Raw genomic sequence first — 26,664 nt, 5'->3', positions numbered from 1 at the left:
ACAGCTGGCATGAATATATTATGTTGCTGATGCCCTTTAATATACATCCAATAAATCATTTTAGAATGTATGTGGCTGTATGGATGTAATTAAGAAACATTGTGGCTTACTATGTTTCAACCAAGAGATTTCAACAATTTCCTGGTACTAACTCCTGAGAAACCTTTGCTGCATGTATTGGGAATACATTTTCATGATAACAGTTATAGAATGTTTGAGCAGGAAATGCCTATGGAAATAGTTTAATCCAAAACTTTTCTCAGTGCAACTACAGCATCTCTAGCAGGTGGCTGTCCAGTTTCTGCTTAAATACATATTTATGCTAAAATGTGGTCTGTCCCACTCTCAAATAGCAATTACTCTCTATACATTTGTGTTACTCTAAATTAAGATCTACTGCCTTCAAATTTCCACCCGTTAGTTTTAGGCCTATCCATCTTCTGTGCTACAGCAAAGAGAAAAAACCGATCAATTCTGATGGAAATCAACCCTGACTGCTCACTGGAAGGACAGATCCTGAAGCTGAGGCTCCAATACATTGGTCATCTCATGAGAAGAGGACTCCCTGGAAAAGCCCCTGATGTTGGGAAAGTGTGAAGGCAAGAGGAGAAGGGGACGACAGAGGACAAGATGGTTGGACAGTGTCATCGAAGCTACCAACATGAATTTGACCAAACTCCGGGAGGCAGTGGAAGACAGGAGCACCTGGTGTGCTTTGGTCCATGGGGTCATGAAGAGTCGGACACAACTTGCCCAATATTTGTTGGAAGGTTTCACATTCGGTTTTAGAATTCCAGCAGTGGGTGAGTGTAAAGTGTTCTTTGCAAAGAACTTGAAGTCCGTTAGGGGCATGGAGAGTATTGTTCATGACAAAATTAGGAAGGAAGTATCCAAAGGTAGGGTTCTAGGACTTTTCCAACATCCCCCATTAGACAACCTTCATGTCTCGCCCTTAGACGTACCCAAGAAGAGTCCAGGGGAGTTCAGGCTCATTCACCATCTGTCTTACCCGGAAGGGGAGTCAGTGAATAATGCTATACCACAGGAGCTCTGTATGGTGCGCTATACCTCTTTTGATGAGGCAGTGTGCATGGTGCGCAGATACTAGCAAAATGTGACATTAAGTCAGCATTCTGTCTTCTTCCAGTCCATCTGCTAGACTTTTACCTCTTAGGTTTTTATTTTCAGGGTTCTTACTATATAGATAGGGCCCTACAAATCGGATGTTCTATCTCCTGCACTGCGTTTGAGCAGTTCAGTTCATTTTTGGATTGGAAGCCCAGATGCAGAGTGGGTTGCAGAAGGACTGCCCATTATTTAAATGACTGCCTTTTCTGTGGAGCAGCCCACACTGGACAGTGCACATTTATCCTACAGACATGTCAGTCATTGGCATGAGAATTAGGAGCACCCTTGGCTGAAGAGAAAACTGAAGGACCTGCAACTTCACTCGCTTTTTAGGGATTGAGCTTGACACTAGGCAGCAAGCTTCTAGGCTACCAGAAGATAAACTAGTGGCACTTAGGGACAGGATCCAGCTCCTGTTAAGAAGTAAGAAGGTGTGGGCTGCAGGAGATTGTGGGCCTTTAAATGTTGCCTGTAGGGTAATTGCCCCTGGCCATGGTTTTTTACGTCGTTTATGTGGGGCTGTGAAGGAACGGTGTCACCCTTTTCATAGGAAAGGGTAACCAGGGGTATGAAACAGGACCTCCAGGTGTGGTGTCAGTTTTTAGCTGAATTTAACGGGGTGTCCTTTTGGTGCTCAGAACTGCAATTCTGGCCGGAATTTCAGGTGCAGACCAATGTGGCTGGATCTCTAGGCTTTGGAATTTATTTTAAGGGAAGATAGTGTGCCAGGCTACGGCCTGAGGAATGGCACCAGCAACGTATCATGAGGGACCTCACTTTTTAAGAATTTTTTTCCAATTGTAGGGGCTTTGTGGCTATGGGCACATGAATGGGCTAATACTTCTGGTGTGACAATCAGGCGGAAGTTCATACTGTGAACAACCTTATGTCATACTCAGAACGCATTATGGCATTTGTGTGTGCATTTACGTTGCATGCATTGAGGCTCAATGTTTTGATCCACACAAAGCACATTCTGGGATTGGATAACAGCCTGGCCGATGCCCTATCACGCCAACAGATTGTTCGGTTCAGGGAGTTAGATTCAGGAGTCAATGAAGTTCCAGAGATGCTTCCAGCAGAGGTCTGGCAAATTGGCACGTTGATGTGGAATGAGCAATAGGCTTGTCCTTGGCTCCGAGGACATGGAAAGCCTACTGGGCAGTGAATATAGAATTCCAGGAGTTTAGAAAGATGATGGGGCTGGAATTCTGTTGGCCCACCCTTGTTGAGCATCTTCAACCATTTCTAGTGTTCCTACATAGGAAAGGTTCCATCCAGGGTAAATTGTCAGCCTTAGCTTTCCACGCTAGGATTCATGGGTATCAAGACTATACTTCTAACCTTCGTATCAAGAAAATGATCAAAGGCTGGAGTAAAGAAAGGGGTCGTGTTAGGGACTTGAGGACACCAATATCCCTGGCATTGTTGGAGAACATATGTCAATTGTGGCCTATTATCTGCAGGGATGCCTATGAAGCTGCACTGCTTCAGGCAGCTTCATTGCTGACATTTTTTGGTGCATTGAGGATTAGCGAGGTGGTAGCATCAAGTAAAGGGGACGTATCAAAAATGGCTTTACAGATGCACGATGTGGTTATAGAGGAGAATACTGTGTGGGTACACATTTGTCGATCCAAGGCAGATCAGTGGGGCAAGGGAGAGGACCTGACCTTGGGTCCTTGTTCATTGGCAAGTATTTGCCCTGTATAAGTGACAGGTGATTATTTACGAGTTAGAGGACAGGGCCAAGTATATTTTTTTTCATACATGAGGGTGAAACCCCTTTGACAAAATATCAGTTCTGGAAGATGACTGATTTGGCCTTAAGCAGAGCAGGGGTTCATGGTCTGAAGTTTGGGACTCACTCATTTAGAATTGGAGTAGGCTCAATGGCAGCTGCGCTAGGCTACCATCCTGATGACATCAAGTGTTTGGGACGATGGTCATTTAACACCTATCGTAGATATGTAAGAACACTCCCTCATATCTAGGCAGGTGCATATTTTGTCTTCCAGGTCCGTTCTTACAGAAGAGTCGGTGACAGGTAATGCTAGCGGGCCACAGCTTCGTTTTTTGGACTGTGAGATATGCTGCTCAGTCAGCGTGGGGCAGCGATTTGGGTCTTGCAGACAGAGCCCAAATAGTGTGGAGAGAGATCCGTGGACTGTAATGGAGCCAGTTATGCAGAGTGTCTGCATCTGGCATGCAACCCCCAGATGTCTTGATTATATATCTAGGAGGTAGTAGGCATCCTTCAGTCTCGAAAGACTATGGTAACGTGCTCTGTATGGAGGACTTGGAACAGCGTCTAGTGTGGCTGAGGAGGCCAATTCGAAAGTGACAATCTCTTCCACACTGAAGACAAATCCAATCTGTCCCCTGTCCAGCTCCCTGGTTTTGCTGCTTTTGTGACTTCCTCTTTGCCTCGGCCTGCTGGACAAGGGTCTCTTCAAATTGGGAGAGGGCGTGGTGTAACGCCTGCCTCCAGGCTGAACGCTCAGATGTCAGAGTTTCCCATCTAGGAGGTAACGACCTGGCAAACCAATGTGGCAAGGCCTTGGTTTTGGATGTTATTCGAGACCTCAGATGGCTGAGGGAAATGTACCCCAAGATGAGTATTCTTTGGTCCACGATCATCCCTCAGCTGTTTTGGTGCAATGGGCAGCAGGTTCAGCATATTAACACCGCAAAGAGGCAGGTTAACAGAGAGGTATGTAGAGCTGTATGTTATGGCCTTGGATCGGTGATTGGTCACCAGGAGATCTGTGCTGACAGGCCTGCGCTCTTTCATCAGGATGGAGTACACCGTTCTGACAGAGGTTTGGAAATATTTTTGACTGAGATCAAGGGGGGCCTGCTTTTGGAGCTCAAGAGGCTCGATGGCGGACACGAGCCTTCAGCGTAGCTTACCCCTTGCTGTGTCAGGTAGTGTGGATATAACAGGTTTCGGTGAGTCCCCTCACAAATACAGGTCAGGTATAGCTGATCTGATATCCCAGCACTGCAGATTGTGCGATTACAGTGCTGGGGGAAGAAGATCCGCTGGGGCCACTCCCGGACCAATAGTCAATAAGAAGGAGACTGGAGGTCTGGGGGTGGTCAAATTTGGGCTGGTCAGGTTCTCGCTGTCTTCATGACTGCAAGATCTTGGGGCTTGGGACTCACCCATAGTTTGGTAGGGGTCCACTGAGACCCCTCTGCAGAACCTGATTCCACACTACAGCAAGACCCCCCCTTTTTCCATAAAGGATAACTTTAAATATTCAATAAAGTGTGGCCCATGTTTATTCCATAACAGTTCCCTCGTGTCTTGTTCTGGGATAAGGGGACAATGTATTCTCGAAGGCTTTCACAGCCAGGATCCAATGGTTGTTGCAGATTTTTCAGGATGTCTGGCCATGTTCTGGAGTTTTTTTCTTCCTAACTTTTTACCAGTCTCTGTGGCTGGCATCTTCAGAGGATAGGAGTCAGAACTCTGTCTGTGCTCTGGTGCCACTTTGTGGGATAGTTGAGTATTTATAGCTATGGGATTATTATTATTTTTTGTCCTTTTCCGGAGATTGGGTGATTATGGTGATCAGGGTGTTTTTTTGTTGTGGGTGTATTGTTGTGATAAGGGGGAGATATGATCTGTCACTGTGATTGATAGGTGTTGTTATCTGGTCTTTTGTGTGCAGCGATCACTGTTCCTTGTGGCTGGGTAGAGTTCGTTGACCTTTTGCAGGTTGTGTTTTTCAGTACTGGGAGCCAAACTTTGTTGAGAGCTTCAAGAACACAGCCAGACAGCCCGAAAAACCTACAACAACCAATCATATTAGGATTAGAAATCTTTGAATTTCAGTCTTCAGGCATCTTCTTCAGGTATCTAAACCTTAATTTCCAGCAGTAAGGCATCTTCCTGACATACAGATGAAAAATAATACTCCAGGAATGTTTAAAGAAATCTTAAAAACTTGTATAGACTGATGTCCCAGCTGCAGTATTTCCATAGCCATATTAATAATTCTCTTTCAAGATTGCCATTCTACATTAAATTATTTACTTATTTTCATGGACTCTAGATCCAACAGGCATTAAACACAGCAGCAGAAATTCATAGGAAGAAGGCTTTATATTAGAGTAACAACCCACACCATTTAAAATGTATCCTTGGAGGTAGGGGTAGGAAGGCAGTAAAATCTTCATTATGCACACCAAGAAAGAGGCCATCTATTTTGCTATCCTCCAAAAATTTCTGGGCAGAAATGATGGACACACGATACTAGCTTCTATAATCCCTTAAAGATGTAGCTATTTGTCTGTCAAGTTTAACAGCCATGCGAGGCAGTGTTCAGTTTCAATAAGTGGCCGAGAAGAGGCTGTCATTTCCACCCACCCATCCTGCTCCCCACTAACACAAACAGTCATCCATTTGATTTAGATCTCAAGTGTCCACTTCCTTTATATGATAATGGTAGAAGAAAGGAGATTCTACCTGACCCAACCAGACTTTTGATGCATACATTCTTAACATGTCTTGTCTGGCCTGTCTGTGGAGCATTAGAGATAGTTTGGGTTTTGGACTTTACAGGATTATACCAATATTCCAAAAATACCAGGATTATCCTCTGCCTGTCTCTACAGCAATGTCTCAGGGCAGAGACATTCCAGATATCTGCAAGAGCTAATTGTGCGTAAGTGTCATAGCAGGATTTCTCTACCTGTGGCTGGCAAATGAAATTACTTAATTCAGTCTTTAGGAATCATGAGATGCCTTTGCAGTTTGATTTCTCAAACAAGAAATTTTGCAAGAATCACATCTCTCCAACACAAAAATCCTTCCAGTTCTAATTGCAAATTATTTGTAATGTCTGGTTTTGCCCTCAAAATGAAAATAAATAAATAAATAAAAGGTTCCTCTCTGAGGAAGGCTTGAACACACCAGCTATTTTGCTGATTTGGGAGCTCATTTGTTGAACTGCTTGCCTCTGCATTAGGGCCAGGAGATAAATTAGTTCAGCTCACATTTTGAAATTCAGGTATAGCTTCTACTCTGTGAAATACCCTAAGATGTTTTGTGATCACTGAAGACAAGAGGGGTGATTTTAAGTCAGTAGGGGAAATGATGGGATTGCATCCTACTTAAAGTAAGTACTGACAAGGAAACATAGATGTGTATGTGATCGCTCCATTTTGAAATATGCTTTCTGAAATACACATTATAAAGTGCATTTTAACAATATGTTTTAGGCAGCTCATTAACAAGGTACCAGTTGTGTTGAACAGTTCTGTCCACTAATGTACCAGAAGATCATCTGTGTGGTTTATATTAAAAAGTGACATTCATTTTCTACTGTCAGTTGCTGGAGGGCAGTGCAAGCAGAATTTCCAAGACTGATAATAAAAATATTGTCACTAAATCTCATATAAATTTCAACAATGATTCTTTTCTTTTTATATTATAAAAATTGGCTAAGTATTAAAAGCACCGGTAGTCTGTCCACTTCTGCTTCTGTTCACTAACTGTTGCTAATTTGAGCTTCATTCCTACTCCTAATAGTAGTGCCTGGGGAATGGAATTTTGTTTTGTTTTGAATCAGGATGGTAGCAAGAAATATAAAGTTCCTTCCCAGTACATCAGAGTTCCAATCACTATATCCCCCCAATGCATTGTATTTATCATGTTTAGAATGTGCCATGTTCCTAGGACTGAGATGTATGGCATCACACTTAGTTTTTACCCTATGGATAAGGGTTTTCCTATTTTCCTGATACCACCATTTCTTTTTCTTTGGAACTTTTCTCCTCCACTCTTTGATTAGCCATGCTGCCTTTTATTACAATAAGCCAGAATGTCTCACTGTTATAATCATTTTCTCTGCAGCTTTCCATGTTAAACAAGCAAACAAGATGACTGGTTTGAATTATTCCTCTCAGTATGTGCTCTGTAGCCATGAAGGTAAAGTTGGTAATCAGAACACTAGGAATTTACATTGTGCATATATTCAAATTAAATTCTAAATTAAACAAAGAATATTGCTTTAAAGTACCCAGAATCAGTTTACTTGACTATGCTCATGCTGTTTTGCCGCTAACCACAATCTAAGAGAATGCACAATGAGTCTGAAAAAAATTGAGACATCTTTCGTAATTAATCTTAATTTAATTCTTAAAAAAACCTCTCCAGTTTATGAAAGTGGATATTGTGTTTCTGTACCCATGATTCTAAATGCCAGGAAATGGCCCAATATTTCTCCATAATACCATGCCACCATTGTTAACAGGAAAAAGTATGCCAAGCTTTACATAGCAAAGGGTAGCCAGGATATCGATAACACCCATGTCAGAGATCAAGGTGGTCTACAGCAGTGGTCCTCAACCTTGAGCCTCCAGATGTTCTTGGACTTCAACTCCCAGGAATCCTGGCCAGAAGAGGTGGTGGTGTAGGCTTCTGGGAGTTGTAGTCCAAGAACATCTGGAGGCCCAAGGTTGGGGACCACTGGTCTACAGGATACCCTCTTCTGTTCACTACCGTGTCTTGTAGATATTTTGATACATAAAGAACTTGTTGAAAAATAGTCTTGACAATTGCTTTGTATTGGGTGAGAAGTGGTCAACAGATGAAAAAAGGAGTCAGTTTATGGAGTTTTTCCCTGTTGTCTGTCTATGAATGGTAGTGGGTGAGCACAAGAATGTGTCAAAACCTCTGCCCAATAATAATATTGTTCAAAAAGTTCCTTTACGCCCTCTAGTGTATATGAGAGACAACTGCACCATGTCCCTCCACAGGACCTCAACAGCCCTCTAAATATTGATTCAAATTCTTTTTTTTTTAAAGGCCACTAGATCATGTTTCCCAACCTGGGGGTCGTGACCCCCATGGGGATCCCAATGTCTCTGTCTCTGTCTCTGTCTCTCTCTCTCTGTGTATGATGAGACACCTTCTATGTAGCCTTTGTTAAATAGTTTCTTCCTTGACTTTTCTGAGCAGGATATTAAAGCTAGTGTGTCTGTGTATGTATGAGAAACAGGCCCTTTGGGAGAGAAAGAAGCCTTTACTTGATGGGAAGGGATGACTTTTTACTCTATTAAAGTCTATTTTTATGCAGACAAAGTCATGGGTTACTGGGCTATCATTAAGGGGGGGCCACGATTTCAAAAGGCTGGAACCATTGCACTCAAGGATGTGAGGAAGCTTAAACCTTTTTTAAAAGTAAGAATATTTGGGAATGAGTGAGGATCTTAATTGGATCTCCAAGTTCAGGAGTAAGAGCCCTTGGTTCTCTAGAAGTTGTTGTCCCCTGTTTTAGACCAAGGCATTCTAGACAGCATTCCTCTCCCTTAAGAGATTTTTAAAAATCTGTATACAACAGCGGCAATTTTTAAAATCATCACTATATCAATGATATGATTATAATTATATCATCTGAAATTTAAGACAGTTTTCATATTAAATCTTCACCGTTAGTATTTGATGATGAAGATTCCATATTAAATCTGATTAGGGTACTGGATGGGATTGTGACTGGCAGAACAAGATGAAGGAAGGAAGACACATCACTGCCAATCAGAAATTTTTAAAAAGTGTGAGTATGAATAAAGGACTCCATGAAAACAAAACGATGTTCTTCCTCTAGGGCAGCAACTCCAAAGCTTTTTCACATTATGCCCCAGTTTTGATATTTGAGAAAACTTCACACCTCTCCACCACCATCATACCTATTCCGTTTCCCCCAAAAAATAAAAAAATTAAAATTAAAAAATCAATTTGTAATTTAGAATTAAGGATAAACAAATCTTATTATTTTAAATTAAAAATAAGCATAGTTTTCCTTATCTCAAACTATGATAAAAATGTAATTTACTTTAAGAAATAGCACAAACAAAATAAATTTCACACACATATATATAAAAGGATGAAAATCTAATCTGCTACAGATACCAGTTTGAACATATCAAAGGATAGGAAATCTATTTACCCTAAAACAAACTTTGATCATTAGGAAACTGAGAAAAAACCAAACACCTACCCATGTTTTTCTCTGCTTGGAATCAGTGGGATTTTGACACGACTCTCATCAGCATGGAGGACCTCAACAGCATATTCACCACTTTGTTGGAGGTATCTGTAGATGGCCACTTGTACAGTACAGTCTTCACTGTTGCTCTTCAGCCAAGGGCTCAGAATAACGAAGTTCATATTTTCTGATGTGTTAAGGTACAGGAATGAACCTGCAAGAGAGGACAGGAAGCCTGGTTATTAGACAAGGTGCAAATGGTATACTGATTCACTTTCAGACAAAGACTGGCTCATCATTTGTTGTTCTCAACCATAACTTGACATGTTGTCCATCACTGAACCCCTAAAGGAGAGTACACAGATAGGGAGGAGGTACGTCTTGGACTCCTGCAACTTCTAAGCTTCAATCAGTTGCTTTGCTGACTTCCTCTGACTAAGCCATATGCTTAGTACAGCCTCCGTTTCCCCTATTCCACAGGAGGCAATGGTTGCTGAATCAGACCATGACCCTTTATGGGCACAGGCAGTGTCTCAGAGGGACAAGGGAGTACAGTTGCACCACTCCAGAAGGCTACTGTATCCTGCTAAAAGAGAGGCTCACCAGCCAGGGAGTTTCACAATGTTCTGATGGATTCTGCCTTGACTCAAAATTCTTTCTACCTTACTGGGTGGGGCTCTGCCATGTCTTCTTTGATTTTGTTTTACACAACCTGACTGCTTACACAGTAAAGAGTTTGAGTGTGCTTGCCAGATTCTGTAGGTGGAGGTGCCCAAAAGTATTTTCCATTTGGAACAAAACCTAAACAAGATATGTATTATTTTTGTTGTTCACAGAAGTGGTGCATTTATTTATTACATTATATCCCGGTGTGTGCTGCCACCAAAACTAATATCCCCCAAACACCTGCACTACATTTGGAATTGTGGTTTATTTTGTAAATAGGAACTCTTTCTCCTGAATTATGCCTTTTATCAAACTGAACAAACAACCAGTTTTTCCCTTGTGCTGCTCTTTAAACACTGCTCCAGCTAGGAGCTTTTACACTGCCTTTAAAGAAGAAGAAGAAGAAGAAGAAGAGAACACTTCTGGAGCAACACACAAACTTAATTACTTTCGTTACAATACATAAACTATGTGTCCCTCCACCAACTAGCAGTAAATGTGGGTATAAGGTCTCGTGACTGAGAAAGAGGATCTGTAAACCAAAAATAAATTTTGTTTCAAAAAACAAAAACAAAAAAAGATTAAGACAGTTATGCATTATGTGACATCAAATCTTTAGTTCTTTAGTTCTTTATACATGTAGACAGATGCTTGTTTTTACACGAGTTCCAACAAGACTTTTCACAAAAACAGACACTTTCACTCTTAATAATAGCACACATCTTCATTGTCTACCTCATAGCTCTACTCTTTTTCCTAATATCTCAGTTTCTGTCTTTATTCTGACAGCCTCAAATATGAACTCTCATCTAAATTATAGCTTTGTCTTTTTCACTCTTACATACACACATATACTCTTACAGCAAAGAGCAATTCTCCAGCTGTAAACCATACCAACCAAGCAGCTCACAATTCCATCCATTAACATTCCATCACATCTCTCAACCATTTTTCCTGTCTCTCCTAACATACATCCAAGCCATAACTTATCAAAGCCCTAGCCACTCAAGATGAATGTCGATAGAAACCTATATAAAATGTAGAATAACCACACCCTCCCCGTCTGTAAATTGTAGTAGCATACTACAAGGATGGTAGGGAAATCTTGTGTTATGTCAGGAGTGGTCTGCAAGCTGCTGTACTTTGTACACTATCATTTTTGCAGACCTTGTCACTGGTCACTGGTCTCTTTTACAATTGCATCCTTCCACCTTCTATTGAGAACCACAATAATTGGCACTCTACATCATGTAGATTTAATCACATATCTCTCAGAGGAATACTGAAATCACTGAGATGAGAGAGAACAAACTGATTTCAGCATTTAGGAGAGACATTTTGAAGGCTGAAATAATTGCACATTATAACCTTGCTGATTCACAGGATATTTGGTCATTGTTGTGCCTTACATGGAAGAATTTAAAGCATATATCAATAAAATAATGGCCAAAATTCTGTTGCTTAGCTTAGTAAATCAACTACAATAAGCCTGTTGAATCAATGAAGATTTTATGAGTCAGTTATTTTACAAGTTCTGTTTATTCAATGAGCATACTCTAGTTGTGACTTGCTACTGGACTTTAGTCGATTAATTGGCCAACAGTACACTTTAAGTTAATATGGCTAATTTTGGTCATGCTAGCTTAATCCTCCCTAATTTGAGTTTCCAGAGTATTTCACTGAGGAATCCAATCTAATGGGTCAAGTAAAGCATAGAACACAATGTCTTTGCAATTGTGATAATCTTCAGACATGGATATGGAATAAATCCCAAAAAACATTTGTATGTACAAATTTTGGAGAAGAAAATCCTTTGGTTTAATTTCTCCATTGGGAAATTCATTTTAAAATATTCTTGTCTGCAATGCAGACAAACACAGCCCTGAATACAGAGATAGAATGAAATGTGGGACATGGATTCATGACCAAATTCTGTCTTTTCAAGTTATGATAGAATTAAGCCCTGGTCAACTGCCTATCCATGTACAAAACGGTGGTGGTGTGGAGAGATATACAACACAACTTAATGCAATACCTCCCTTCAAGACTGAGACATCACTATAAAGTTCAATGTGCCCATTCAGCATCACAAATCTGAATTGCAGAAAGACACAACCTAAATTGCAGTGTAACATCTGAGGTGAAAACACTGTGCTGTAGTTAAAAGATTACTAACCCTGGACCAAATAATATTTAAAATCCAGTCTTCCTGTAGTTAATTCTATTATATAGCTGGGAAATACTGTAGGGTGAATTAGTTGGTGCATTTGCGGCAGACAATTTTTATGCAAAGACCATGCTTTTTTACTCATATCTATTTGCATCATGAAGGAAACTTTCTCATCTAGCATACCCAAAGGAAATACAAATAGTGTGGTTATTGCCACACCAACCAAAATAAAATAAACCGTATGCTACACAGAATAAATAAATCATATGCTATGCAACAAATCAAATGCTACATATGCAGACCCATACACTCACATACTCTTATTGTTTCTCCCATGACTGTTTCCTTGTTCACCATTCTGGCTTTTAGCAATAGTACATTCAGTGCAGTGTGGCTGTCACCAAGGCTACACAGATACTGCAAACTCGGAGACAGTTTGAGAAAAATTAACACCCTGTTGATCTTCCTTCTCCCATAACTGATATAATTGTCTTCCCAAACACTCCTGCCTTCGCACTGCATCCACTTCTCCCTAGAATTACACTAACTACTCCTTGTTTCCCTTCATCTTTCTCTCCATCTCCCTTTTCTAGCAGGAGATGAAAAAACTTGCTTTAGCAGCTGATTAAAATCAGCAAGCTACCTTGAGTCCTCTTGTTGGGAGAAAGGTGAGATGTAAATTGAATAAATAGATATAATTCAGACAGTAATAGACATAAAAACCATAAGCAAACAGGTAATTGTATATTTCCTATTTTTGACAAAAGAGGCAGCTCTTCTGCACCACCACAACAAGCAAGCCCTATTAGTAGCATACTTTTTGTTGCAAAAACACAGATTGCGTGCCTCTGGTGCCCTGGAAGCTTTCCTTTTAAGCCTCGGTGCCAAGAAACAGATGCAAGGTGATGCAGGATGACAGGAAGTTCCTGGGACAAGACTGAATTACAGACTTGTTTCTGCAGGGAAGCAGCATGTTAAATCCAGTCTTCATGGCGCTTGGAGTAAACCAGTTGAAATCAATTTGACTTAAGTTCTTATGTGCCATCAAGTCACAGCCATCTTAGGGCAACTATATGAATCAAAATGTCCTATCAGTAACAACTCTGCTCACGTCTTGTATACAAAAGGCCATGGCTTCTTTTATTGAGTCAACCAATCTCATTGTTTTTTCTTCCTCTTCTTCTGCTGCCTTCCATCATTACTGTCTTGCCTGTGTCACCTTGGGCAAGCTGCATAGTCCCAGAGTGCCCCAGAAGAAGGGATTGGTAAATTACTGTACTCCTGAATAGTCTATACCTAGAAAAACCTGGAAAGGTCCCCATGACTTGAAATTGACTTGTCACCACTTAACTAACTAGCTTTTCTTCTCGCAATATATCCAGATAATGGATATTATCCTTTTCTTCTAGTGAGATTGTTCTGGCTTTATTTTATATAGAACCCATATATTTGTATTTCCTGCAGTCCATGGTATCCATACAATCCTCCCCTGACACTACATTTCAAATGAACTGTCTGTTTCCTTGTCACCTTTCTTCAATGTCCTGTTTTCACATCTCTACATCATAACAAAGAATACCCATCTGAGAATACCCAGTAATGTAATCAGTACTTAAATTAGTTTTACTGAAAAGTGCTTTACATGTAAATGGAGCTGCCCTAGGTAGGGGCCAAAGTCAGATTTAACGCAGTGTGCTCTGGCCTTCGTTCTCTCAGGAGCAGCTACATATAAAAAGCAAGTAGGAAATGCTGTAGCGTTCACACAGCCTACCTATGAGTGGATGTTATTTTTCCACTGCAAGTTTTCAACAAAATCATTGGTGTAATAAGGCTGATGTTTTAAATATGAATTAGGGATGCAAATCCTCATCTGTCTTGTTTTTGCATGGAAGGAAGATGAACTGTAAAATTATTCTCCTCCTCCTGCCAGAAGGTAAGGTATTTTGCTGTACTTTCAACATAAAAGACAGCAAGAATGAATGATTTTTATGTAAATTAAGCAAAATTGATCAAAATGCAAATGAAACAACTTGCCCAAAATGGCAATGTTACCTGCTTTGTTGCATTGCTTTTTAGGATTAAAAGCACTTGGGGGTTGTTTGCATCTTTTAAAACAAGCATCAGGTTGTTCTGTGACTACTCTTTCAAGTATGCTTTGCTTTTTACAGAGAGAGGATACAAGTATTGTGGAAATCTTGCCAATAAAAATAGCACTTGCTCCTGCATGGAGGCAAGGAATATTATGGGGCTTGAAAATGCTTTCATAGGTCATCCCGCTGGGACAATCATAATTGACGAGAACAAATATGTTTATGCATATTCTTCATATTCCTCATGCAACAGGATTCTTTGTCAAGATTTTAGGATCAGATATCAGAGACTGGGTTAGATGGATCATTTGCCAAAATTTTGTGAAGCTTCTAAATCCGCTTTCCTATAGAGCAAACTTTATTGCATAAAACCATAGGTTGTAACAATATATCTACAACAACAGAAAACTTATATGGCACTGTGATCATATATTTACACATAAATATAAAATGGGATGGCTTCCGTCTTTCCTTAAGACAACTGAAAATTTTGCTACTCGATAAGTAGTGGTTACATTGCTGCATGCACACAGCATACAAAAATGAGTCGTGGGGGGGGGAGTTCTGTCACATAAAAATCTACGAATACTAGCAAGAAATTGACTTCTGTGGTACTCATATAAAGGACAATTTAATAAATAATGGAAATATGTTTGACCTCTCCTGATCCACAGATACAGAATCTTTGACGGAATGGGACATTACCAGATCTCCTCTCCCAAATGTCTGATCGTATATACACTGAAAGTGCAGGGCTATAATGCTTTTCTTAAAAGGGCTGCAGTTAGCTGGACAAACTATTTCTACAAACCAAATGATGTTTCATATCCAACAAGAATAGGACATTTGTGAGATGGTACATGATCACTTAAAAACAGTTTTTTTTTTCTTTAACCGGCTTGCCCTGTTAGAGGCAAAGGTGGGCAAGGACTCTGTGTCAATCCCATTGGGAGAAAGATCCATTAAACCCAGTTGTTTTACTTTTCAGTCAACATGCCTAGAATTGTGCTGCAAGAGTGTGAGAAAAATGTTGATTTACATCCCTCCCCATTAATTTGCTGCCAGCCCACTAATTGTCAAGCTTCCCCAGCAGCAGCTTGCTATTTACATTTATAAAAGCCTGCATATTAAAAGGAGAAACACCTTTAAAGGAATGCCCCCAAACAACTAAATGAAAGGTGCGTAAGTACCCAAATGTGTGACACTAGCAATCCAGCAATAGGGAATTTTCCTGTAAACTGATGTAGCACACAACTAATAGGAAAGTTTGCTGCAGGTGCTAGTCAGCCAAGTACAGAGCATGAAGATGCATTTTTATAGACACACAAATAATATTGTTTTAGTGAAACAGAAACTCCCTTATGAGAGACTGAAGCAACTACGCCATTTATGCTTCCCTTTATGATCCCTGCGGTTGCAGCTCAGGGGGGCCCACGGGTTTTGTTTGGCTGGAGTGTTTCTGACATTGTTCCCTGGAGACAGAAGCAACACGTTTGCTGTGAAAACACACTCTAGATATTTGAGTTTGAGGCTGCACCTCCAACTGTTTGCTGGTTAAAAATAATCTTTGGTACGGTTAACTGTATATGGAATTTTCCATTTCACTATGCAACTGTTCTTGTGTTATGAATCTTTGATCAAAGCTTAACCATAGCACACATACCTTGCTACAAAACGGTGGAGAAGAATGACATGGTTCAAATGCTGCCTCATTCTCTGTTGTGGTCAGTGAGAAAATTATAAGATGGATGGGAGGAGAATGTGCTTTAAACCACAGGCCAGTGGTTTGTACCATTCAGTTTAAGATTCCTAAAAGCGCAACATCTTAGATGCTTTTGATCAATAACACAGAGTTGTATTTAATGGTAATTAAAGAAAAAATGGGGCAGGGATTTGAACTATAACTGTTACAATCTTTTCTAAAATAAATTTTCCAAGCTACAAACCATTTAAAGAATATTAGAAATGACATTTCCACATTTAGAGAATGTACACAGCTCTTGAATTTCTCTGTCTGGAAATTCTCCTGAAGGATCCTGATCTTTTAAATCTATAGTTCACTATAGAATCTGGTCATGAGTAGAGATGAGAAGGACCACTTTAAAAAAATAAAAAATGGGTGGAGGTGGGGGAAAGATTTTTTTCTGTTTTTTTTTTTAAAGCCAGCCACCACCGCCCAGAAAAACTGGGAAAAAAACTGTGGAATATGTTCTTTTATAATGATAAATAATAGATAAATAATATATATATGACGTGATATTCAAACTATATAATATGAAGACCTTAATGAAAGGCTTCTGAAACTTTATGTATTTAAGTTCTCCTAGAGATGTAAAATTTCTGGAAAATTTCAAAAATTTTCCAGGAAAAAAAAGAGGGGGAAAGTGTTTTTTTCGGGAAAAAATGGAATTTTTAAATCTATAATCATGAAACATATGTCAAGCAAGCCTAAAACATGGCATCTTCCCAATTTAATGAGTGTGTGTGTGTGTGTGTGTGTGTGTGTGTGTGTGTGCGTGTGCGTGCGTGCATGTGCATAGATGCACATGTGCACACATGTGTGCCCAATATGTAATACTTGTAAAAACCTAAAAAGCATAACTGAACATTTTATTGTTTAATGTACAGTATGTGTGATAAATAGAAACAGTATAAAGAATGAGAGAAAGTATAAAGTATGATATTAGCTACTGTATTTATAAAAAATAGATGTTTGACTGTTACCTGTTACATAAACAAAGAAATAGATCTAATTAATCATTGCTATTGCTTCTGACTCTCTAGAAAATCAGAAGAAATGTATCTAGAAAGAGCTTGATCTCCTGCCACTGCAAATGGTAGTTACAGCAAATGTGTCGGCAAATTGGCCACCATTTTTCTTCCTCTACAATGCCCTCTATTTGCTGTCATTCTAGGGCAGCAATGGTGAACCTATGGCACGTTTGCTACAGCTGGCACGCAGAGCCCTCTCTGTGGTCATGGAAGCCATAAGTCACTAGATCACTACCCCCAGCAGCCAAACCTGAGGACGCAGCTGCAGCTGCAGTGCTAGAGCCCCAACAGGTGACGGGTCAGGATCCGGAGCAGCTGGCACTGGTGGCAGCAGGCTGGCTGAGCTATAGGCAGTGCCGGGGTTGGGCACGACTGGAGGCGAATCCAGAGTGGGGTCTGGAGGCACCTCCGTGCCCAGGATTCCTCCTTCTGTCACCACTTCCGTTTCCGCCCGCTGCCCGTTGGGGGGGGGTTGTTGTTGTTGTTCCAGTTTGGGCACTCGGGCTCAAAAAGTTTCGCCATCACTGTTCTAGGGAATTGGTGGAAAATAGCTAAAATGGTGAGAAAACTTTGGAAATAATGCCGTGCCTTTTATTTCAACATGAAAAAGAAAACAAAGACACCAGACTATTTTGTCGGAAAAATGTCCTCTGAGAAAGTTTGGCTCAGAACTTGTTACTCTTCTCATTTTAACACCTTCTTAGGACTTCCAAATTTTACATTTTTGAGGGATCATTGTAGACCACTTGTCTCTGTTGCAGATACCTGTAACACAACCATCAGAGCTCTAAAAATATGGCAATATTAGGAACATCATATACACTGTGCCGATATTTAACAGATACTTAGGTTTTTGGTTAAAACTTGTACAGTATCTGTTATATAATACCAGTCAATGTTTTTATAATGTTGACTGTGCTGGTTATTCAAAAACACCAGGCACAGTCAACATTATAAAAACATTGACTCATATTATATAACAGATACTGTACAAGTTTTAACCAAAAACCTAAGTATCTGTTAAATACTGGTGTAGTATGGACCATATTTTTCTGTTTATAAGACTGCCTAATGTATAAGATGACCCCCACTTTTCTAACACCAAATTAGAAAATTTGCTGCTTTCCCTGCCATTTTCTAAGCCTGGAGCTTCGCAAAAGGAGGGGGAAAGCAAGGATCAAAGGGCTGCAGAATCACTTTGCTCACTGCTTTCCCTGCCATTTCCTAAGCCCAGAGCTTAGCAAAAGGAGTGGGGGAAGCAAGGACCAAAGGGCTGCAGGAGTGCTATGCTCACTGCTTCCCCCTCCTTTTGCTAAGCACCGTGAGGCTTAAGAAGTGTGATCCTGCAGCCCTTTGCTCCCTGCTTTCCCCCTCCTTTTGCTAAGCCCTATGGGGCTTAGGAAGCATTGGGGAAAGCAGTGAGTAAAGTGATCCTGCAGCCCTTTGCTCGCTGCTTTCCCCCTCCTTTTGCTAAGCTCCATGGGGCTTAGCAAGTGGAGGGGGAAAGCAGCAATCAAAGCATGGCAGGATCTCTTTGATCAATTTCCTCCTCCACTTGTTTTTGTTATCACCTCAGCTTACTTCCATGTATAAGACGACCCTCAATTTTTAAGAACATTTTAGACAAAATTATCTTATACACAGAAAAATACGGTATGCTTTTCCTTAGAGTGCAATTTTTTACAGCTCTGATGGTGTGATTTCTGAGTTCTGCAACTGCTTATAGTACTGGTAGCCCCCACGACTACTAATCAAGTGGCTATATAGGTTCATGTATCCTTGGGGTTCCCCCTTTCTTGATACAGTACATGCTTGTTATTGGCATCAGAGACTGTCTATCAACTGCCTTCACTTAGTTTTCCTCAGGGTTCTTTTTTAAAATTATTTTTATTTTACTTTTTAGATGTTAGAGGTTTTTAGCTGTGATAGAAATCTAACTTGATTTGTGTTTTTCCCCTCATACTATAGTGTATTGAATTGTACTGTATTGTATTGTTTTTATTTGATGTACAGTACTTTGCAATGGTCTGTATGCCACTCAATAAACATGTATGTGTGTGTGTGTGTGTGTGTGTGTGTGTGTGCGCGTGCGTGCGTGCGTGCGTGCGTGTGTGTGTGTGTGTATGTATGTATGTATGTATGTATGTATGTATGTATGTATGTATGTATGTATGTATGTATGTATGTATGTTAGGTTCACCTTGCAAAAAGGATCAAAGTTAATAAAAATCAGCTTCCAGCTTATAGTACTGAGTGAAATTTCTTAATATTGTTCCCAAAGCCCCAATGACTACGGGGACCACTGAAGTTTGTTTCTTCCAGAGGCAAGATGTTTCGATTGCCAGGTCTCTGTACTTTGTTAGTTTTTCCATTTCTTTGTTTTCAACTCTGGCATCCCCTGGAATTGTAATGGCAATGATCCGGACATTTCTTCATTTGATTACTATTATGTCTGGTGTATTATGTTCAACGTGTCTATCAGTTTGGATCCAGAAATCCCATAAGATCTTGACTTCCTCATTTTCTGACACCTCTACCTGATGTTCTCACAGGTTTTTGGAGGCTACTTTGCCACTCTATCCTGTCTAACTTTGTAATCTGTTTGTGCAATCTTTGGACATTCACAGATGAGGTGTGAACAGTTTCATCTTTTTCTTGTCAGAGTCAACATCTAGTGTTAGCACTAATTCCTTGCACCTTTGCTTTCATCACATTGATTAAAAGCCTGTTGGCATAGCTACACCTGCAGAAGGGTGGTGATGTTACCAATAGGGGGGGATTTTAGGTAATGAAAGATTTCCTCCTTCTGTCCCATGACTTTTCGGACTTGCAAATAACCTTTTCCATCATGTGCAAGTTGTAAGAGATGCAGGATGGGAGGAAGAAGTATTTCACTACCAAAAATTTTCTTTACTGGGGACATCATCACTGTTCCACAGGCATAGCTACACCAACAATATTTCTGACACTGTGGTTAATGAAGGTTCTTCGTCCTTGTCAGCTTCATGGTACTTCTGCTGTGCCTCCCAGTACTTCTCATACAAAATATAGCTTAGATGGGAAATATTTATGCAGTTGCAAGCCCAGTGTAGTGGGCAAACTTGGTTTAATATACCTGTGTCACATTCTATGCATTCTCTATAAAACTCCACCAAGAAATCTAAATAAAAGGTTGTGCTAAGATAAAATCTCTGATTCTATCTGTTTAGTGGAAACTTGGCAACTGTTTAGTGGAAAAATTGGCAACATAGCTCTGAGAATCTAGATGCCACGTAACTATCATTTAGCAACAACATAAAATACAATAAGCTTATCTTATGCTGGTAAACTATCAGACCAAATTAGAAACTGGCTCCTAATCTTATCAACAGTTTTGATCCACACACCCCAGCTAATATAGGTAGTGATGAAGGCCTGACTAGGAGATATTCACAGAAACGATTAAAAAAAACCCACACCATATTTTTATAGCTTTATTTTCAACGTTCTCAGACATTTCCCCCCTGCTTTACTGGATACAGTTCTAATGAGGCCCTTATGGATGATCCAGAGTGAAATAATAACACACACAAAAAAAAAAAGCACTGCAACTTCAAAAAAGGATTTCTCCTGATATTTCAGCACTTTGAGAATAAAACATTAGATGAAAACAACCTTCATGAAGCAAGAGGGAAGGGATGGCTACTGTAAACGACTGTAAACACTCTCAGTCCAGTAATGCCTTATGCCATCTGCAAGCACTGTCTCCTGTTCAGGATGCCCTTCACAAAGGTCATTCAAATGACCTGTAGGCAAAGCAAACGGTACACTTAAGAACATATTTCTTTACAACCATGTCAGCATTATCATTATCATTGCTCCAGTCAGACAAGTAATTCATTGCATTGGGTAATTAATGCTCTGATTTATCAATAGGCTAAAAAAAATTGGTCATCATAACTCTATTGTTGTGCTCTATTGCTTTTAAATACATATGTTTTTAATACTGATTGGAAAAGATCAGTCTACATCCCAATCCCAAAGAAAGGCAGTGCCAAAGAATGCTGCAACTACCGTACAATTGCATTCATTTCACACGCTAGCCAGGTTATGCTCAAAGTCCTCCAAGGTAGGATTCAACAGTATGTGGACCAAGAACTCCCAGAAGTACAAGCTTGATAATGTATTGTTTTGGAATTAATCGTTATAATTGTAATTGTATTTTGTTTAAGATTTTATACATGTTATATTGATGTGTTTTTATCTATGTAAGCCACCCCGAGTAGACATTGTCTAGAGGGGCAGGGTAAAAATCTAATAAATAAATAAATAAATAAATAAATAAATAAATAAATAAAGAGGAGAACGTAAAAAATGATCTGAAGCTCAACATCAAAAAAACTAAGATCATGGCCATTGGTCCCATAACTTCCTGGCAAATAGAAGGGGAAGATATGGAGGCAGTGACAGATTTTACCTTCTTGGGCTCCAGGATAACTGCAGATGGGAACAGCAGCCACAAAATTAAAAGACGCCTGCTTCTTGGGAGGAAAGCGATGACAAGCCTAGACAGTATCTTAAAAAGCATAGACATCATCTTGATGACAAAGGTCCGCATAGTCAAAGCTATGGTTTTTCCTGTCGTGATGTATGGAAGTGAGAGCTGGACCAAAGAAAGCTGACCGCCAAAGAATTGATGCTTTTGAATTGTGGTTCTGGAGGCGACTTTTGAGAGTCCCCTGGACTCTCAAATTCTGAAGGAAATCAACCCTGAGTGCTCACTGGAAGGACAGATCTGAAGCTGAGGCTCCAATACTTTGGCCATCTCGTGAGAAGAGAAGACTCCCTGGAAAAGACCCTGATGTTGGGAATGTGTGAAGGCAAGAGGAAAAGGGGCGACAGAGGACAAGTTGGATGGACAGTGTCATCGAAGCTACCAACATGAATTTGAGCAAACTCCAGGAGGCAATGGAAGACAGGTGTGCTCTAGGCATGCTCTGGTCCATGGGGTCAATAAGAGTCAGACACGACTAAACAACAACAACAACAATACTGATTTTAACTACTATTTTAAACTTTTTGTACAAACTATTTTTATAATAGTTGTTGTGGGTTTTTCGGGCTCTTTGGCCGTGTTCTGAAGGTTGTTCTTCCTGATGTTTCTCCAGTCTTTGTGGCCGGCATCTTCAGAGGACAGCAACCTATTTTTATAATACTTATTTAATTCTTCTATAATATTTGTATACTTACTGTTTTTAGCTTTTAAATATTATCTTTTTAATTATGTATGCTTTGGGTTGTTTTAAGGAGAAAGGTGGGGTAAAATATCTTAAATGGCTTGGGTCCATGCTGTTGCTGGATAGTTCAGTGGTTTAGGTATGGCTGAAATTTCTCACTGTGCCTCCTTGGCAGGGGCTGATGACCCACAGGGACAATTCCAGATCTGTCGTTCTAAGACCATGATGATGGTGATGTCTCTATAACAGCTGTCTGAGCAGATCTGCACACATGGAAGACAGCTTTCTGAGCTTTTGTTAGTAAGTTAACAAATCTTTTTTTCAATCTGCTCAGCTCACAAATAAATTTAATAAGACAATACATTTTTTCCTTTTGTCATAGTCCAGGTTCATGGATTATTACTTCTTCCCAATAATCACTAGCAAGAATGTAACTGATAGTCAGCCTTTTTTTTCAGTCCTAGTGACATGTGACATTACATCCCTGAGAAGAATCTGGAGCAGCAGCAGGAAGAAATGCTGAGCTTTGTGTTGTTTTTTGTTTGTTAGTTTGAGTTTGCCCCTCTCACCCATTTTCTGCACATGATTAGCAGTCTTGCTCAGCTTGTGCTTATCTCTTTGTAACTGTTGTCAATTTCAGATTCTTACAGTGGTTAATTTCCAATAGTTGTGTTAGTAGGAACTTTCATTTGGTAAGGAACTGGATTGGAGGAACCATGAAAGAAGCTGTTTTCCTTCCCTTTTCATTTCTGCAGTCTTTGGTCAGTTTCCAAAAAGATGGATGAATGTCTTCCAAAAACAAAGCAGGAGCCGGGATTTTGAAGCTGTAAAGGAGAACTGGTTGGAAGTCAGTGGGAATGCTTTGTTTCACTTTGGTTTTTCCTTGTTTGTGTAACCCCTATGAAATATTCGTTCTGCCCAAAGGGGTGGGGCTAAGAAAGAGTGAAGCAGTGAATAAAGGATTTGAATGAAAACTAGCGGGAGAGCTGAAGAGTCCAGAGCTGTTGCTGCCACTTAGACCTCTAAGGCCCTTGCCAACTTGATCTAGGTATAATCCTTATATGTTTGTGCTGGAGAGGTGAATCCATATAGTGAATTAATTTTTATGCAATTTAACTGATATCATATTATAGGGTTTTGAAGATTGTGCTTGTGGAGCTGATTTTTTATGTTGTGTATACCCAGCCCAGCTGAGGAAGACATGTTGGATTTTTCCCCAAATTTGAATTCAAATGGACACTTGAGCTTTGCAATTTCTGTAAGCCATTTCTGCATTGGTGCTGTTGTAAGAACTTGGGTGCACAAATTGTAGCATTTTGTTGTTATAGGAACTAGAGACTAAATTTGGTCTCTTATATAACTGTGGATAAGAATATACTCATTTTGTGAAACTGTGTTTGCAGAATTCATAAATAGATGTCTAAATAAACAGAAAGCCCATGGATCTTAAAAGTGTTACAAGTGTAACACTCTATTTTGTGCTGTCTTTCTGCCCAGCTATCAGTCTGTGTGTCTGGATATTTTCCTTTTCTTCTTCTTTTTCCCTTTATTTTTTGAGGAATCTTTTCCCTCATTCAGGCATTACTGTACTCAGAAAAAGAAAGAGAAAGGGGGGGGGGAGGGAATGGAGAGAAGGAAGAATACACAGTAAATAGTGGAAGCTCTCTTCCCATGTTCTAATCATTTCTCAAAGGGATCCTCCCCCCTTCATTTGCTTTCTTACTTTTCATGGTTTTTGACTGAAGTCTCTCTCTCTCTCTCTCTCTCTCTCTCTCTCTCTCTCTCTCTCTCTGTGTGTGTGTTTTATTTTGCAATTTTTCCCCTGTATGGGTTTGTAGTTTCTCAGTTTATTTTTTAAATTGTTATTTGGTTAGTACTGTGAATTTATGCTGTTAAAGCTATATACTTTGGTGTTTTTTACTGAGACTGTTTTGTTTGATGGTGGTGGTAGTTGGTTGTATTGTTGTCTGCTTTCAGATTAGACTGAATCTCCGCAGCAATGTACCTGCATTTTTCAGTAGTTTTTGCAGGTTCTTTAGGACTCTCAGATTACTAGAATCAGAAAGAAGAAATAGCAGAAATGAAATGACCTGAAAGAGGTGGTCCCTTTCATGTGAACCAAAAGGATCAGTGCATGCATGGACACACAAAAATAATAAGAAAATGACAGAGGTACCCTAAAAAAGGAAAAGAAACAAAACTGAAATGATTTTTTCCCCTGTGCATATAATTTATTAGTCCCTGCATCGGATTATTTACAACCAGGCATCTAAAACTGACAGCAGCAACAAAGAGATACAGATATCTTGTGGAGGGTGATGCTTCAGACACAAGCAATGCAGACAAAATTAGGCTGCAACTACATGGTCAAATACTGTGGGATTTATTGCACTTATAAGATGGATGAATTTGAATTATTTTTTTACTGTGAGGAAATTGGATGGGATATGTTGTATCTCTTCAGTCTGTTACAGGAGGTGCTTTATCTATGTGAGAAAGATGTATTTTGCTCTGCTTCAAACTATTTCAGGGACCTAAACACTGCATTCCATTCCTAATGGCCCATTAGCAGCAACTCTCATGAGAACTAAAAGGAAGAGTTGAAAGAAGTTGCATTTTGCAACTTCTGACCTGATTGGATAACTTGTGGGGGAACCTAGATTTAAGATCTAGCAAAGAGTAAGTTAGTTATTGGCCTCCAGGAACCCTGGATTTGCTCTAATCAATCTGATATTACCCTTGAGGGCAGTAACTACTGGCTGGAACCTGCCCATAAGTTAGCAAAATATAGTCGGCCAAGTGGAGGCCTGATCATTTATATATCAACCAATTATGACGTCAAATGTACTAAAGTCGGTATAGCCAGCTCCAACTTTCAATGTGTTAAGATAGCTAACTTAGTCACCCATACTAATATTCATCTGATAAATATCTATTTTCCATTGAAGAACTCCAGATATAATTTTGGTGACACCTGGGGAGATCTGGACAAATTTATTAAACAACTTGAATTTATAAGTCATGGAGCATCTATAATTTTAATGGGAGACTTAAATGCCCGTATTGGTCCAAATGAAGAGTGTATTATGAGTAATTTTAGTACAGTATGTATAATTGGCAATCTCTGTCTTCACCTCTAAATGCAGGAAGGAAATCAAAGGACACCATGATCAATGACTATGGCAAAGCTTTTTATAGCATAATTATGAAATACAGTCTCTACATCCTTAAGGGAAATCACCCTAATCATAAACCAGGTAATATAACTTTCTTCACTGGTTGGGGAGGAAGTGTAATTGATTACATAGTGATCTCTGACATGGTCACTTATATAAGTGATTTCGAAGTAATTTGTCACCCAGAAAGTGACCATTTTCCTATCTATCTATCTCTATTGGTGGCTTATAAGGTGTGCCCACCACAGGAAAAAATACTAAGAATATCAATAGCTTTAATCTTCTCAAAAGAACTACTGTATTTGCCGGCGTATAAGATGCCTTTTTTGGCCCAAAAACATGCCTCCAAGTGGGGGGGGGTCGTCTTATATGCCGGGTGCACTTCAGTTGGGCCAGGAAGGAGCTGCTCCTGCTGCCACCGCTGTTGAGTGAGTGACGCGGGGCTGTGCCGGCCAGGGAGGAAGGCAGGTGGGCAGGCAGGCGGTTGGTCTGGATGGAGGGAGGGAAGCAGAGCCGTCCACTCTATATTTTGAGTGGAAATGTTGGGGGGTTGTCTTATACGCCCAGTCATCTTGTACGCTGGCAAATACAGTAGATGGTCAGCTCAAATAGAACACCAATTGCTGGGAATACTTTATGATAAAAAAGGTCTTCAGCTACGTAGTAAATTTACTTATAAATCAGAACATAAAGGCCTAGTCACACAGTTCCCTGAAGTGCTACAGATATCAGAGCCTCTGTTTCCCAAGAAAATAACATGCTTACAGAAATCCATCTCCTCTGAGTGATTTGACAGGGAATGCAAACTGGTCAAATATAAATTACAAGCAGCTGCAAGAATAGCTCATAAAAAACAAGTTCCCAGATTAATCTTTAATTACTGCAAATTACAAATGGATTATAAGAATCTTCTAAAGCAGAAAAGGTCATTATACATTTGCTCACAACAGAAAGAACTACTAATGGCAGCCCAAAACAAAGACTCTCAATAATTTTGGAAACTTATTAACAAATTGAATACCAATGGCCATTCACTGACTGAACCCAAAATACCTATATGTGTATGAGATTTTAGGGACTTTTTCAACGAACCCCATACTAAAAATGATCTTTTGTGGAGAGTAAATAGACCTACTGCTGAGACTGGAAAGGATTTGCCAGTATGAGACCCTGTCACCCCCAGTGAAATCTGTGAAATAATTGCTACTCTAAAGAATGAGAAGGTACCTGGTAAGGACGGAATTGTGGGTGAAGTCTACAAAGCAACACCAAACTGGTGGGCTTCTATCCTTTCAGCTTTATTTACAGAAATTAATGAGAGTGGTTGTTTTTTCCCCACAATGGAGCATCACTACAGTGGTCCTTATATACAAAAAAGGTGAACCAAGCAATCCAGCCAATTTTCACCCTATTAGTTTGCTGGAAAATTAATTATGGAAAAACCAA

General features: G+C 39.8%; 1 protein-coding gene across 1 annotated transcript in view; it reads right to left on the bottom strand.

The window, feature by feature from the left end:
- The window catches only part of LOC144585876 (ALK tyrosine kinase receptor-like), a 683,258-nt gene that overhangs the window by 263,335 nt on the left and 393,259 nt on the right, over positions 1 to 26,664 (bottom strand). The window contains exon 4 of the mRNA XM_078383225.1: positions 9,141 to 9,342. Within this exon, the coding sequence (XP_078239351.1) occupies positions 9,141 to 9,342 (202 nt within the window). The remainder of the gene's footprint in view (positions 1 to 9,140; positions 9,343 to 26,664) is intronic.

The sequence above is a fragment of the Pogona vitticeps genome, chromosome 1, assembly GCF_051106095.1.
Source record: "Pogona vitticeps strain Pit_001003342236 chromosome 1, PviZW2.1, whole genome shotgun sequence".
Lineage (NCBI taxonomy): Eukaryota > Metazoa > Chordata > Lepidosauria > Squamata > Agamidae > Pogona > Pogona vitticeps.
This window is presented reverse-complemented; position numbering and strand designations above follow the sequence as displayed.